The sequence below is a fragment of the Misgurnus anguillicaudatus genome, chromosome 9 (genome assembly GCF_027580225.2).
Source record: "Misgurnus anguillicaudatus chromosome 9, ASM2758022v2, whole genome shotgun sequence".
In the NCBI taxonomy this organism is placed as follows: domain Eukaryota; kingdom Metazoa; phylum Chordata; class Actinopteri; order Cypriniformes; family Cobitidae; genus Misgurnus; species Misgurnus anguillicaudatus.
In genome coordinates this window covers 15,303,885-15,320,000 of record NC_073345.2, presented here as the reverse complement: position 1 = coordinate 15,320,000, position 16,116 = coordinate 15,303,885, and the positions used below count along the sequence as shown (strand labels likewise).

Genomic DNA, 16,116 nt, shown 5'->3' with positions numbered 1-16,116 from the left:
GCAAATTAAAAAATAAATACGAGTAGTTCAATCATATTTACACACTGCCTCAGAAACTTCCGTCCTTCATAAAAACAATCGGATCAGGTTCAATTTTCTGCGTCTTTCGCATCTGTAGCAAGCATTTTAAGAGGTGCTTTGACATCACAGCCACAAGCGAACGCCAAAATCAAAAATAGCACCAAGTTACCTAAACGATAGCTATTCAACCATTCACAGTGAATAGTGCTAACGTTACGAAGAATGTTTTGTGTATGTTTTCGCAATGAATGAATTAATATGCATCAGATACAGTGTGCAAAGTTTGTGTGTGTAACAAATTTGTAGAATAACCATGATATGAAATAATCGCATACGAAACTACAGTGTGCAAAGATCATTTGACTACATTTATGTGACAATAATGTAGTAAAAAACTAACAAGTTTTTCCTTTGGTAAAAAATCTCACGAACAGACAACGTCAAAAAGATTGCATTTACATGAATCCGCGAACACGACTAAATATGCTGTATCACGTGTGCCAGGCCAGTAGATGGCGATGTTACTTTGTAGAAAAACACTACACTCCTGCAAACATATTAACATAACATAATTTCGTTCGAATGGACGATGAGTTTTATTACTACAAGTAACACTGGAATATAAAGCGGAAAAACTTTGTTGGAGAAGCTAAATAGACTCAGTATCTTGAGCAGCACAAACACCGTCATGTAGACCACCATTTTTGTTCTGGTTATACTCGCGCTTGCCTATACATTGAATGAACACATGCGCATGACATCACCATTATTACAGATTCAAGGTTACGTAGTTTGCACAGAGACGACAAGGCGTCACCATCAAAAACTTCCACTTTGAAACCCATCCTCGATAGTTTTGAGTTTTCGGGACCCCAAACCTCAGCTGTTGTAAAAATCCCGGAGTGTTCTCTGTTTTTTTACGTGTGCGCAAAGGTGTGCCCACAGTCAAACGTTCAGACTTGTATTGTATTGTATTGTTGTAAGTATTGTTTATTTGACTCGTACGTGTACACAGACGTTCAACAAAATGCAATGCATCTCCTGGGCTATACTACATTGTGCTGTAAGGTGCATGCACGACCCACGCACACAATATATGCATAGTAGGTCTGTGACGATAAATTGTGCGATTCTGCTTGCTAGGCTTCTAAATAAAATACGGTAAATGCCGCTACATCTTAAAGCCAGAGGGCGCTCTTGTGCAGAAACCCAATATGTTATAAGTTGATTTTTCGCATCTATGTTATAAACAACTCAAATTCACAGTGATTTTAGATTGATTACGACTTTCTACTCATTAAAATGCCATAATACATGAAAGAGCTGTGCATAATATTACCTTTGCAATTCAGAATCGATAACAGACTTAATCACAATTAATCGTCCTAGTTTAAACGCTGTTTTTAAAAAATTGCGGCACACACACTATACACGGACGCTCGCGTACGCGTTAAAAATGGACCATACTTCAGCAATAAAATGCATAAAACTGGTTTCAGTTTAAAACGCTCTTAAATAAACGGCCCCTAATATGCTTGCTTGAGCTGTCTGAACTGAAAACTAAAGCTTGACTGCCATTATTTTTTCTGAAGATGCACATGTATTTTTCTAAGGCACATTTATGAAAGCTACTTAAAAGTCTAAGCTAGCAATTATAGTGAATTATTATTAGTTTACCATTTATTTATTAATAATCCAATATAAAAATCTAAATCATTAACATCATGTCCTATTTTTGTTAAACCTTGGACATCCTTTGGACATTTTCACTTTATTTTCTACCTCTCCAGACTTGTTTATTCAATCAAATTCAATCATATCGACCTCTAATAGCCATTACCATTGCATCATGCTTCTAGAGAAGATGGCTGTGGATGTTCAATAAAGAAGCGTCTACAGTAATTTGACATGTTTTCATACAGGTTACCAAGCAATTTTCTTGAGAGTGCTGTCTTGTCGATAATGCGGTGCCTGCTCCACAAAGATTACTACCAATTTAGTACAGCACAGGAAAAATCGTTTATCCCGCTCCTGTTAAATGGTTGTCAATATGCACTGGGACACATCCACTTGTCTATCACCCAGCATGAAAGGAGAGGACCAAAGTGCTGAGGGTGCAGTAATGAGGAGGGCAACAGAAGGGACAGGATTTTACAAATTCGGTAGACGTAATGAGAAGACTGCGGTAACACCACCAGAATCACAGCTACTGCAGTGTAAATGTGTTAAAAATGTGCGTTTGCTGGTGCTACAATGCCGTGGGCATATGACAAAGAATGAGGCGCCAAAAAAACGTGATGCATCAGCAGTCTGAATTTAATGAGCCTACGCAAGAGGGATACAATGGAGCCATAAGGACCCCTGCTAGAGGACCTGCACCATCCCCCTCAACCCACCATTTATAGCAGAGAAACACATCCGTTAGTCTAACATAAGGTCAGAAGGTCTGAAGGGCATGCTGGTAACCTGTGTCTGCGCCCAGAGACATCGACCCTCTCACAAACACTGAATGTGATCATGGACCTCTCCATCAAAAACGGCCACCGGGTAACAAGAAGGACTGATGTGAGGCGAACAGAGACTTAGCTACAACCAGTATATGCTATGTCCCTGCATTATTCCTGTTTCAAAAGTACAGTACCACTCACTTCTGAACCAATGTTTGTCCAAGCTACATAAAAATGACACATGATTGCATCTTATGTGAGTAAAACACTTTAGTACTATGTGTCACTACAGTGGCGGCAGGTGACTTCTCTTCCGAGGGATGGGAATTCACGCAAATTAATGCTGCACATGCGTCGGAAGGGTTTATGATAAAAGACACACATGTGTGTGCGCATGTGTGTGTGCGCGCGCTGCTACACACGCGTCGAAAGAGTTTATGATAAAAGACACATGTGCGCGTGTGTGTGGTGCTGCTGCACATGCGTCGAAAGGGTTTACGACTAAAGCCCGATTTATAGTGGTGCGTAGGCTCTACGCCGTAGGTTATACGTAGCCTGTGAGTAGCTCTGCGTAGCCTGACGTGCACCTCGCAAAAAAAACAAAAGTCGCGGTTTATTACATCCATCATTGCTGGTCTTCTCAAATCATACACAACAAGTTGCAGTTTCTTCTTCGTTTGTGGGTTAACTTGCCAAGCTTCTTCTTCTTTGACGGTCCCGCTACTACTGTGGTTACACGCGTGGATACTGCCTACCAGCGGTCTGTCGCAGACAACGGCGCACAAGTAGAAATGAAAACCGTCGCGGAACCTACTCCGTCACGGCTACCCGCGGCTAACCCACAAATGAAGAAGAAACAGCAAAACAGCAACTTGTTGTGTATGATTTGAGAAGACCAGCAATGATGGATGTAAATAAACAGCGATTTTGTTGCAGTTTGAGTTAAATCACTCCTCAACTTGGCCATTATTTGTTTTCACCATCACAAATGGAAATACCTATGACGCAGATTTTTTTTCCTGACGGGAGGTGTTATGGTGGACCAATCACAGCGCTTGTGGTCTGCGTAGAACTGACGCACTGTTAAAAATTTTGCAAAGTGCACGTCAGGCTTTTCCCGGGAGTCTTCCGTATTTTACACCTATCTAACGCACCCCTCCCGTTTTGCCATTTCTTCCAGAAAACCCCCGTTTATAACTCGTTATATGAAAAATCTAATCAATATATTATTCCAAGGTTGTCCAGTTGCCAGATCTTGTATGAAACGAGTCCTACTCACACAATAGACACATCATACAATTTTGAACCTATTTTTGACCGCAACCTGGCAACCTACAATTCGGTTGCGCTGTTGATATCTGCGCAGGTAAATGCCTCCATGGCTCTGTCGTGTGCAGTTTGGGGGTCTACAAACCTTCACACACATCAAAAAGTCTTGAGAATTACCTTTCACAAGTAAGACTGAACAGTTGTTTCTGGTTGTGTTAGGTACGTGTAACATTATTTTGAGAGTTAGCAACTGGAGGCAGACTATTAATAGCTAGCAATATCGCTATTTAGCCATGGATGTTGATACTTAATGAGAATTACCAGTGTTTACATGTTTTTTTCTTTTATAAAATTGTAATACGTATTATTAGAGTAAGGCTATATTAAATTGTCCGTCTTACTGTTCGCTGGTTAGGGTTTCCTACAGTGAAACATACTGTATGAGAAGGCATTGTTGCTGAAAATATAGCATGGTTTTCCTCAAATAATGAATCCTTAATACATAATGAACAATACAGTTCATTATGTAAGGCTCTTTATACTGATAATATAGATAATATCCTTCAAAAAGTTACACGATGAACCTTTAAGTAAATGTAAAATCGCTATCAAATATTTATTCGTACGGCAGCAGCACAAACACCTGCGTCGTACTTTATTATACATCAAACACAGTTACTTGTGCACATTCATTTTGATATTTAATAATAATGATATGTAATTGTTATAGTCCTCCATTTATGAGATGGAAAAACTCAATACATAATGATTTATATATAGGAATTTCTAGGGAGCAAACGATTATGTGCACTGAAAATGGGACACTAGAAATGTCCGACTTTCTGTGCAGTGCACAGTACATTGGCTAACTTACAGTGCATGTAGACACTCCCTTAGATCCTCCAACCAATCGAGAACTTAAGCGTGACCTCTCTGCTCATGGCCATTCACGCTCATCCTGATATTGTGACTGTTGTTTACACGGAAGGTCTGCCAATACCATTTCAAGGCAGTGAAATGACTAGATCACGTGTCTCAAGAACAATAGCAAAGACACATTTTTTTTTAATACATCAAAGTACAGTACTGGAAAATCGAGGGTTGCGTGTGAGCCCAGCAAAACATCGCCTGAGGAATTAAGCGATTTCCTGGGGTGCGTGACGTCTTCAGAATGCCGGCAATGACCTTACAAAGAGCCAGAATGGACAGCGGCATAAACAAATGGGATTATGGGATAAAATAGTAAGACTAAAGTCAGTGGCACCACTTGATAAACAGATGGAGCTTGCACATCGACTCTTACTACATGTGAACAAAACCTGCAAACCTTGACTAACACACAACATCCAATTAGTGTCAGTCACCCATATGCACAAGTATTTTGTAAACACAAATTAATTCCTCTGAGGTTTATTGGGACACACCATAGATAGACACACCCACTATAACATATGCTTGAAAGGAGGTGAGTAAATACGCCTGAAACCACCCAATACATAAATATTCACAGCTCAATAAAGACATACTAGTTCCAATCATAGGACAACATCACAGACATCATCATATGCTATGCAAATCCAACATAATCCAAAACACACACACACATACACTACTTCACAGACAAACCGATTTTTTATGTATGCTAAGGCAAGTAGAGAGTGAGTAAATTATGCAGAATTTTCATTTTTGGGTGAACTATAAATGCAAAATTGTGGGTGCACCTAACTTTTGTGCTGGTGCACCTATGAAAAAAAGTTAGGCGCGCCAGTGCAACCACTGCAAAACTTTTGTGTAGAGCCCAGAGTACTGTTAAGTTCTGTTAAGATCCTTATCCTTTGCTTGATCTTATAATAATAATAAATCATATTATATAATCATTTGAAGCTTTTATATTAGTCTACTACAGCTAAATTGAGTTAAACTAGCAGCTCTGCATTCTATCATTGCTTTTATAAGAATGCATCGCCTCATGCCAGTCAAAACGACTGATTTTATAGACAATGAACTAATCCACTTGTCAAAAAATGTTGTATGTGAAGTGAAGGTGACGCATTTTCCAATGTATGGTAAATAATACTTGCAATGTGACCTCTGCATTTAACCCATCCAAGGGAGTAGTGAACACACACACTGCAATTTGTGAATAAAATTGCACACACACACATACACACACACACACCAGGAGCAGTGCCTAAGGAGCAATGGGGGGACAGGTGCCTTGCTCAAGTGCACCTCAGTGCAGCCATGATGCTCGAACCGGCAACTCCCGGTTATAAGCCCAACTCTATCCACTAGGCTACGACAGCCCACTAGCCACTAACAACTGGTACCATAATACACAAAATCACCATCCTGTAAAATAGTTACATAGGATCGGAATGGACATCTGGTTTGCCCATTTAGCAGTCAGCCAAGAAACCACCCTGTAGGACCTACAATCTTAATTTTCAAACACATCTTAATAGGAAACGCGCATGCAAAGCATGATTTCTAAGCCAGACAGATTTACAGTCAACAACACATCTCAGTTCGTGTTATTTATCCTCTGAAGGAAACACCCCCTCTGTTTTTCAGCATCTCTCAGTTCCCTTTTGAACTCACAAGTGTCCCAGAGGAAGCTGCCCTATTTTAAGCCTCTACTGTAGCTGGAGGAGGGGGGTACGCTGGAGTCTGTTCAATGTCTTTACATATTGTTTACAAAATCTATTGTATCACATCTGCTTTGTATGTGGGCTAAACTAGGACTTCATTTTTTCAGCGTCACATAAATAAGGTACTCTAAGGCAGCAAATACAAAATTATTACAGCAACAGGACATTTTAGAGCTGATTAAAAAGATATAATAAAAATGAAGCCAAGGAAAAACATTAAAATCAAATTGAATGTGTTAGAGAGCTTTATAGCTCAGCAGTACACAATGTTAAATAAGGCATCCATAGAAAATCAACCTTTAAAGCTGCAGTGTTTACATTTTAGGAGGACCTCTTGACAGAAATGCAATATAATCTACATAACTATATTATCAGTGGTGTATAAAGACCTTACATATTGAACTGTATTGTTTTTTTTTTACCTTAGAATGAGTCGTTTTATCTACATACACCGTGGGTCCCCTTACATGGAAGTCGCCACCATGTTTCTACAGTAGCCCTCAAATATGATACGTTGATGCAGATTAAAGATCCACATCACTCATTGGCCACATGTATTTGAACGTATTTCCTAAACTGCTTCTCGATTGGTCAGAATAAACGTGCGTGAAATTCCAACGGAACTCCGGATGTAAACAAAAGGAGGAAAATACAGCAGACACCGTGGACAGATGACTGCATGCTGTAATTACGTCCGTGGTTGTTATAGTTTGTATACAGCGCTATAGACAAACCGTTCATTTCCAGAATTAATCGCGGATGCGGCTTGAAAACAACTTTTTAATGCACTACAATCGGCGAAGACACCAAATTTTTGAGGCTCCGCCCGCACCTCCTCTCAACTCCAGGTATGTCCGCGATCTGTCATTGTGCTAAAATTGCTAATAGAAACGGTCAACAAACACCATCCAAAAATGCACAGCACATCTGACTACGGGAGCTGGTTTAGTCCAAAATACGCAGCACTTTTGCAGTTATGTCGGTTAGATCTCGGATCGTGTTCTCACCACAAACAAACTGCTCTAGAGTTCGTTTGAAAGCGTACCGAGACCACCTCGTTAAGGTGGTCTTGGTCTGCTTGTTTGGTCCACGTTTGGTGTGCACCAGAGTTCGATTGCTGCATTCTCACCTGCCTAATCGAACCGCACCAAGTGAGCAATCCAACTCTGGTACGATTCAACCGAACTCAATGAGGCAGTTGTGAAAACACCCTATGTTGTCTCAGACAACATATGTTTGTCCTGTGGCAGCTATCGTAGCTTCTCTATGCGTTTCAAACACTGATGTCATCATTTTCACAGATAAGCATTTTTGTATATGCCTTTTTCCCCCATGAAACTTTGAAACTTTGTTTTTTAGGACTCGAAAACAACATTGCCGTTGCCTATAATTTTTGGTTGATAACATTGTTCTGTAAACAGCCGGTACATGACAGTCAGCACCCTGAGGTCAAAAGGTGCCTAATAATGCATGTTTGTCAACCTTTCGGCCCATGCTTTCACCTCTGTCTCCTCTCTAATGACTTTCATTGTGTATATGTGGTCCATTGTGAAGACAAAAGCTTATGGACCAGACCGTGACAGTGGTAAACACTGATGCATTAAAACTGCTTTAAAAATGCATAAGTCATCATTTATTTATCTGATGGTCAAAAGCACAGCTGCATCAGTAGCATGATGGTTCACTGATCAAGCTATGAGACCTACACATTTCAACCGACTGTCTGGACTTTTGCAAACTAGGCATCTCTGTACTCAAAAGATGCGAAAGATGAAACTTATGATGAACATTTTTCCCACAGATATATAGGCTACTCAGTATTTGATGTATATGACTGTGGTCCCTTATTGTTGCATACCTTACTGCTTTCCCATCTTATAAGTTTAATGTATGTCTGTAGGCTTGTTATATCAATCACGTCTGTAGCAGCACATGTTGAGTCTCAAAGTTAAAATCTAATTCTACACTGTCAAAAAAAAGGTAAAAAAACCAATTCGTAATTTTTTTTACAAGGTGGCTAAATCGTATTAATCGTACGACCACATTTATACATTTTTGTACTATTTGCATACACCCTGTGATGTTGGGGTTAGGGGTGGGGTTTCTTTATTGTTTCGATTCACTTCGTACAAATTTAGACGAATTAACCAACTCGTATTATATGTACGTTTTCGTGATATCAGGCTGTCAAAAAAGGGTCCCTAGCAGCAACCCTTTCAGAAAGTACACCTAATGAGTTCATATTACTACATCAGATGCACATATTGGTATAGCATATCTTTACCTAAATGCTATAGGATCTTTTTAAAAGGTTCTGGCCCGGTGACAGCTTGGCACAACTTTTCAAACAGTGTATGTAGAGAAATATGTGATGCACGACTCTAAAACTTTACTAATTTACATTTTACTGCACAACACATCATACTGTATGCATAATGAGTCTTCATTGGCGTACACTGTTTTAATATACTATGATAATTTGTCTCTTTTATATAAGTGTAGATTTGGCAAGCACACACAGACATTATGTACTGCAGGGGCTATAGGCTTATGAAGTGATGAATGGGAGAGGAACGTTTGCATAATTCACAGAGAATTAACAAGGAAAAATGAGACCCGGGCTGTACGTTCTTTTCTCTACATGAGAGGAGGTTGTCTCAGGTCAATGAATAAAGTACACACAGACATGTCAACGCTTATTATCCTACAAACCAGAAGAAAATTGCCATTAATGTCAACACGTGTAGCACAGTTGGAGCCACAAAATAAACACACACACTATCACACAAAATCCCGAAAAATACGTTGAGAAACTGAAACTGGGAAAGTCTAGAGATAGGAAAAGGTTTTAAATGTGGATTTTCGCAGCTGGAATGATACACAACTGTCTTTAATCCCTGATTTATTCTCTCTCTCTCTCTCTCTCTCTCCCTCTCCATATCTTCAACCAACCCCCCATTCATGGACACATCTCAGCAGTCCTGTCGAAGGATGAGCATGAGAAGAGAGCCTGGCTCGGTGAAACTCATCAGCTGTCTATTGTCACAGAATAAGAATGCCTTTATACTGTCAATAAAACCTAGGCTTTGCACCGGCTTCACTGCATTGGAAAACAATCAAGGACTGTATAAATACTCACAATGGAAAACTGTGTGAAAAACAACATGTAGATTTTTACTGTAAGCATTTCAGCCACTTAAAAAATGTGTTTGGTTTTTATCGGCATATTAATCCAGAATTAAATCTCTAAAGATTTTTTGATTCTTTTTAGACTTCTATTAGAAAATATACAAAAAACACATTGTATTGGAAAAATGTTATAGTAGTAGGCCTAGAGAGAAAAAAATCATTAGGGTTGTATTCGATTCTTAAAAATGTCACATTACATTCCAATAAAATTCCTGTTTGACATTTATCACGGTTTATACAAAACATGAATCCTACATTTGTACACTGAAATTGTTGCACAGATGTAAACTGTCAGCTCTTGTAAGGATGGAGCCGGGTGGGCTTACTCACCAGCAGAAAATCTTCTTAAAGTCTTAGTCTGACTGCTCAGCTATTTTTGGCCCAAATAAGTCTGTATTTCACATTAGACTATCAACTGTATGTTAAAACACCAGCAACACAATTATAATGAAAAGAAACTTCTCTGAAATTCTGTGGAATGCATCCAAGAATGCTAATGGAATTTCGATCATAATTTCCAAAGGATCCAGATGGGATTATACAAGCTCTATGCTGGATGAATACACCTCATCTTAATTTCATTTATTCAGCAATATTTAGCAAGATCTTAATACAACAGTTTAGACTGATACTTTAGGATTTTCTTCCATGCACGTGCACCGGAGAACAGGTGACTGAGTGACTGACATGCGTTTACCTTCAGTTGCATAGTTGTGGTCTCGAAGGAAGCTGTTGTTGATCTTGCGGGATTCGATTTCCTCATCCATTGAGAAACGTGCTGATTACACTGAGAGACGCAAAGAGACAACGCGCTATCCATGATGCGCGCTCATGCGTTCAGCCCAGAGTCCGACGCGCGGTACGCGCTGTCATGTTGTCAGCAGAAGCAATGTTTAAATCCCTGATAAATTAACGACAGTACGACTAAGGACCGGGAGAAAGCCGGTTCACTGTGTCAAAAGGCGGGGCTGACTGCAGTAAACCGTGATTCATTCAAAGTTTAAACAGCGTCATCCACGCGTTAAAACGAACATGAAAGGAGGATATCAGATGTGACCGGCGTTCTCGTTTCTCTCTCTCTCTCTCTCTCTCCGTCTGTTTGTATAATAAGTGCGGTAGACTGCTAACGTGAGGCTCCTGTCAACGCGCCGCATCGCACTGGCGCTGCAGCGGCTCGATTGCTGTGCGCGTTTGGTGACTCCGCCCCGACAGCGCGCCACCTGCGTCAGCATCACTCCAGCGTGAGCGCGCAAATGCGTGGCCAGTGTAATAATGTCCGATGATATTAATGGCTGTGATGCAGCACTTGTTGAATGACGAGGTTTATCTGTATCATGGATCACATTTGCATATGTCAAGTCAACTGTTATTAATAGTAAACATCCATGTACAACATTAAGGTCACTGAGATTTTGCTATGTGTGTATCTGGATCCATATCTTTTTTGGATTCAGACACAGGGCAATATTTGGGCCTTATGAAAGAATATGAGGTTGGGCCCCCTACCACTCCCATTTTGCACAAAAAATATAAGGCAACCTAGCTATCTAAAATCTTTGTCTGCAATTGTGTTAAGTACAATCTATGAACATTAGTTATAGTTATTTTGCTGAAAATACGGATACAAGCCAATAAAGCCATAACTTTGTTTTATACCTTTGTCTTAAACCAGGGAAACAAAGTGGATACGAGTGGTATACAAGCCCCTAATCCAGTCCTTAACCCAAATTATCCTCAAATGTAATCTTGCAGTCTGATTGGTTGATATAAATGTTGGACCAGGACCAACGATGATGTTGATTTGGAAACTTTTTAAAATCACATTCATCACCACATTTACACAAAGGCATCTCTATAACCCAGTATTACTTTGTGCAAAAACGCTGAAGTGCCATGGTAACATCCAAAATAACTTGCTAGAACGACAGTAGGACATGTTGGAAAATGGCAGTGCCATTGGAATTATTATACATTTCTATGTTAATGTGGTTTTCCTAATGCCCCACCAAAATGGGTGATGTTTGACTGATTTTCTCCTTTTGTTCTAAAACATTTTCAGCCTGCACAGGTTATTTAACACATCACTGCCCCTAAAATGCACACAAAATGAATAAAATGAAATCTACATTTCTCCATAATACAGACTACTGAAGCATATACCTCAGCTCTTTTCTTACTGTTAACCACTTTAAAATCTCATATCCCAATCCTACTTTGTGTCACTATGGGCAGAAATCCTCTCTACCTAAAATCCCTTTAATTAGAAGATAACAAGGCCCATCAGGTCTCTGGAGTACATCTCAATACCAGTTCTGCTGAAATTAAACACAATTATTTCTCCTCAATCAATAAAGATTTATGCTAATAATCTTCCTGTATAAACTTGAGGATAACGCACATTTACTTTTCCAACTAGTGTGCATACGTCCAACAATATAAAAGCATCTATGACATGATGTCTAATACCACAAATCATTTTCTTATTTCAAAAATTAAGATACCACTCTAAAATTATTATCTGTTTACTAATGTGAGCTACTGACATGATCCTCACTGTGAAACAGCCAATCAGAGCAGAGCTGAACATAAAAGAAGGTAATAATAGACCATTTCATTATGGGGGAACTCCAAGAGTTGTAAATGAACATGTAAAAATGTCCCTGGATAATTTTTTCAAGTTAAATAAGCTTTATATAATGAAAACTAGACAAAATAAAACAAAAGTTGCATTGTTTTCATTTCATGAATACTGCAAAGAAAACACGTTGATATTCATTTTAAAACAATGCAAAAATAATGTTTTTACATGTGTTTAAGAAGCCCTAAAAAATAAATATTTGATGGAATAACCATTTTGGGTTTTTAAAACCAAATCATTCATGTGTCCTGGCATGCTGCCTTTGCTTTTGTTGTAATTCATTAGACACTGGAATGACTTTCAGACATGTAGATATGATGATTAAAGGTTAAACTTGAGTGATCACTTGATGTATGTAAACTAAGAAAATATTATAATAGCCACAATTACTTGTTACCAGGCTTTAAACTAGTAAACATTTGAAGTGGATCTAAGAGGTTCTTCAAAGCCTTTCTGTAAGACAAAAACGGGTATTGGGTATTGGTTTTAATACTTTTATGAAAGGTTTTGATCCACGTTAGCAAACAAACGTTTTAAAATTTGTATTATCCTTTTGGACATCCTCTTGGACATAAATGAAATGAGGACCGATTACAAGACATTAGAAAGCGTAAAGAGCAGCTTCACCTGTAGCCTGGTAAGTACTTTAATGTTTTGCTTTAAACAAATGCAAATACTAAATTTATTTTAAAATGTTTTTTAAAATGCTACCCCACGGATTTATTGTTTATGATGACTATGACCTGTGTAAATGGTGAGATAAGAACCTTTTTTAAGTAATGCTTTTCAAAACCCTCACGGCCGGCGCTGTCCGAGTGCTAAAACATTTCGGGTCTCTACACGTTTGTAAATTCTTTACCTCCTGTTTAATATAAAATATTTTTAGAGTACAAACCTTTTCTTGCATTTTTAAATTATTCTTTGAGATTACACTAAACATGTATGCTATCCATCCAGTTACAGCAATTAAAAGCTTGCTATTTTTACTTCCATGACTGAAAGAAAATGACTTTTAAAGAAAACCAAAAGGTTTTAATACAAAAAAACAAAAAATAATTTCTATACAAATAAATACAACTAATTTTTTAACATCAATCTTAAACTGGCGGTTTTCTTCCTCCACTTAGTTTTTCAGTTTACAATTTCGGCCATCTAAATAGGGAATCGAGATGGTGCAAGCGCAACTGGCTTTTAAAGGGGATGGGAGATGATACTATCATTGGTTTATTGCACGTTACACCCAAAACACACCCATTACTCATTACGAGAATAAGAACAACCCTTTTAGACTGTGTGCTAGGCGCACAAACCATTTTTCCTGTCGTTAAATTAGCAAAAGTGGATTCAGACACCCCCGTTTAGACTGTGTGCTGCTGTGCGCTTTAGACCATGCACTTAGATCATTTAAATAGGGCCCCAAATGTTGACTAGTATATATTTTGGACATACAATTCTTTAACTGACAGCAAAATTATTTTCCCCATAACAATTGAATAGTGCTGCACAATTAATCCCATCGCAATCGCGATGTCAGCCTGTGTGATTATATGACAGCAAAATGTTGCAATTATATTAAATAAATAAATGTGTGGACTTGTTAAAACAAACTTTTTTATAACAGTTTGATGATTTTCCTTGCTGTTTGTGGCATGCACGTGTGTGGTGTGCGTTGTCACTTATACCAGAGCGAAGATGGATGCAGAGGAGGTTGACAGTGATCTGTTGGCAAAAAAAAAAACTATGTCTGTTGTATGGCAGTTTTTTGGATTTAGGATTACTGACACTGAGCAGTTGCTACGTCACGTGGCAATACGAAAACATTTCTAGTTTTACAAATACACATTTTAGCTAAACTGTGTGTGGATTTTCCTTAAAACCCATCAAGTTGACTCATGATACCATTTAGTATAATCGCAATCGCACATCGCAATATTAGCATCAATAACCGCAATGGGGAAAATTACCCAAATCGTGCAGCCCTACAATTGAATAATTTAGCGATATAGTCACACAAAATTTCTACAAACAATACAAATCGTTGTCATCTGCAGCATGTAATTGAAATTTTGTTCATCATAATGTTAATTTTGGAGGATGAATATATCACATACAGTATACAGAGTTTGTCAATGTGGAGGAAGAACTTCCTGTGCAACATTTTTCACAGAGGCAAAAGTTTGAAGCTAAATGTCGGAATCTAAATGTCACTTCTATTAGTGAGGGTCAGATTATCATTATTAAGATTTGATTTAGTCCTTGTATTAAACTGCAGTCTTCAGTCTGTAAATGTGGAGTAATTCAGTCAATTTATATACACATTTAAAACTTGGTAAAGTTTTGGACCCTGGCATTAAATCAACATTCAAATTTTAACCAGTCTCTCTCTCTCTCTCTCTCTCTCTCTCTCTCTCTCACACAGACACACACACACACACACACACACACACACACACACACACACACACATGATGAGGTTATTGAGGCGTATGAGGGGATGTTGGAGGAGGCTCAAATCAATAGTGTTCCTGCTTTAATTAACACTCCTCTATTCACGACACACAGCAGCACTCTGCCAACTCTATCATGATGTGTGTGTGTGTAAGTGTGTGCGCGCGTGCGTGTGTGTAGCAATATGAATCTACAAAATTATGTGTGTGTCTATCTATTTTGTTAGTCGATTTGTCTTATTATAAAACTATTAAAATGTTTACATTTCAGTCTTCACCTCAGCCTTACACTCAAGTATGATATCAATGTCTAATGTCTAAACACGCCAGGTTTGCATTGACCACTTTTATAATTCTTTTGTGTTGTATGTGTTTGTTTCTCTACATACAATAGGTAATATAGCACATAATGTAGTTCCTATATGATTACAAGTCAGTAAACCACTTTAAGTGGCATTTTGCACCATTTTTTTGTGTATATTATTACCTCTGTGCTCTAAAAAAAAATCTGCTGTTGACACATTGAGTTGACCTTCATAGCACCTATTACTAAAGCACAAATTGTATCCACCGGGACTAAGCTCGAGGTTGCCTTCATACCAACCATCAGCATTTTACTGACCTCACCGCAAAGATGCACAAACGTTTTGCACCTGTGCCATAAATACTCTTGCTCTCCTGATGGATCCAAAGTATTTATTCAACTAAACTTTAGTTTTTATTTGAATACACCAAGGCACATAAAGAAAACATTTCTACACACCCTAAAATATAGGGTACAACTGTGGTGGATGGTTATAATATTTTATTGCATTTCTATTTATTCCTCAGCACAGAGATGCACTGAGAAATAAAATTGCATGTTATAAATTGTGTCATGCAAAAGACAAATCACAAGATATCTTTAATATCTCAAATGTTTTATATAGACTACATTGGGATGACATGGGGATAAACAAAAATAATTTCTACACTGTAATCTTATTAAGTTGTAGCAACTCATCATTTGTCAAGATAAATGATAGTAAGTTAAAATTGTAAAAAATGTAAAGGGTAAAATTCATAAAAATCTGACTTTTCCCATGTTTAAGTGCTATAAATTAAACCATTCTCTGTAAGCACGTAAAAAATAGATCATTGAAATCTGGCGCCCCTTGTGATGTCAGAAAGGGATAATACCGCCTCTTAATCTGCACTATCCAACCACAGCCTTATTGCATTTAAAAGAAACCACCTAAAAACAGATTAAATAAATAAATAAAAAAAATAAATATATATATATATATATATATATATATATATATATATATATATATATATATATATATATATATATATATATACACACATAAGAATTTGTCATGAAAGGAGGCTAAAGTGCACCTTAGAGCATGGGGCTAACAACATCAAGGTCGTCGCTTTGATTCCCAGGGGACTCACAAAATCGCACTAAC

The 16,116-nt window shown here is 38.1% G+C and overlaps 1 protein-coding gene across 2 annotated transcripts in view; it reads right to left on the bottom strand.

Moving 5' to 3' along the window:
* The window catches only part of ppp2r2bb (protein phosphatase 2, regulatory subunit B, beta b), an 82,219-nt gene that overhangs the window by 43,425 nt on the left and 22,678 nt on the right, over window positions 1–16,116 (bottom strand). The window contains exon 1 of one of the 2 annotated variants that reach the window (XM_055181191.2): window positions 10,275–10,785. The exons of the other annotated variant lie outside the window; for it this stretch is intronic. Coding sequence (XP_055037166.1) covers window positions 10,275–10,344 — 70 coding nt within the window. The 5' untranslated portion in view covers window positions 10,345–10,785. Of the gene's footprint in view, window positions 1–10,274; window positions 10,786–16,116 lie in introns of those variants that run through there. 2 annotated transcript variants of the gene reach the window in all.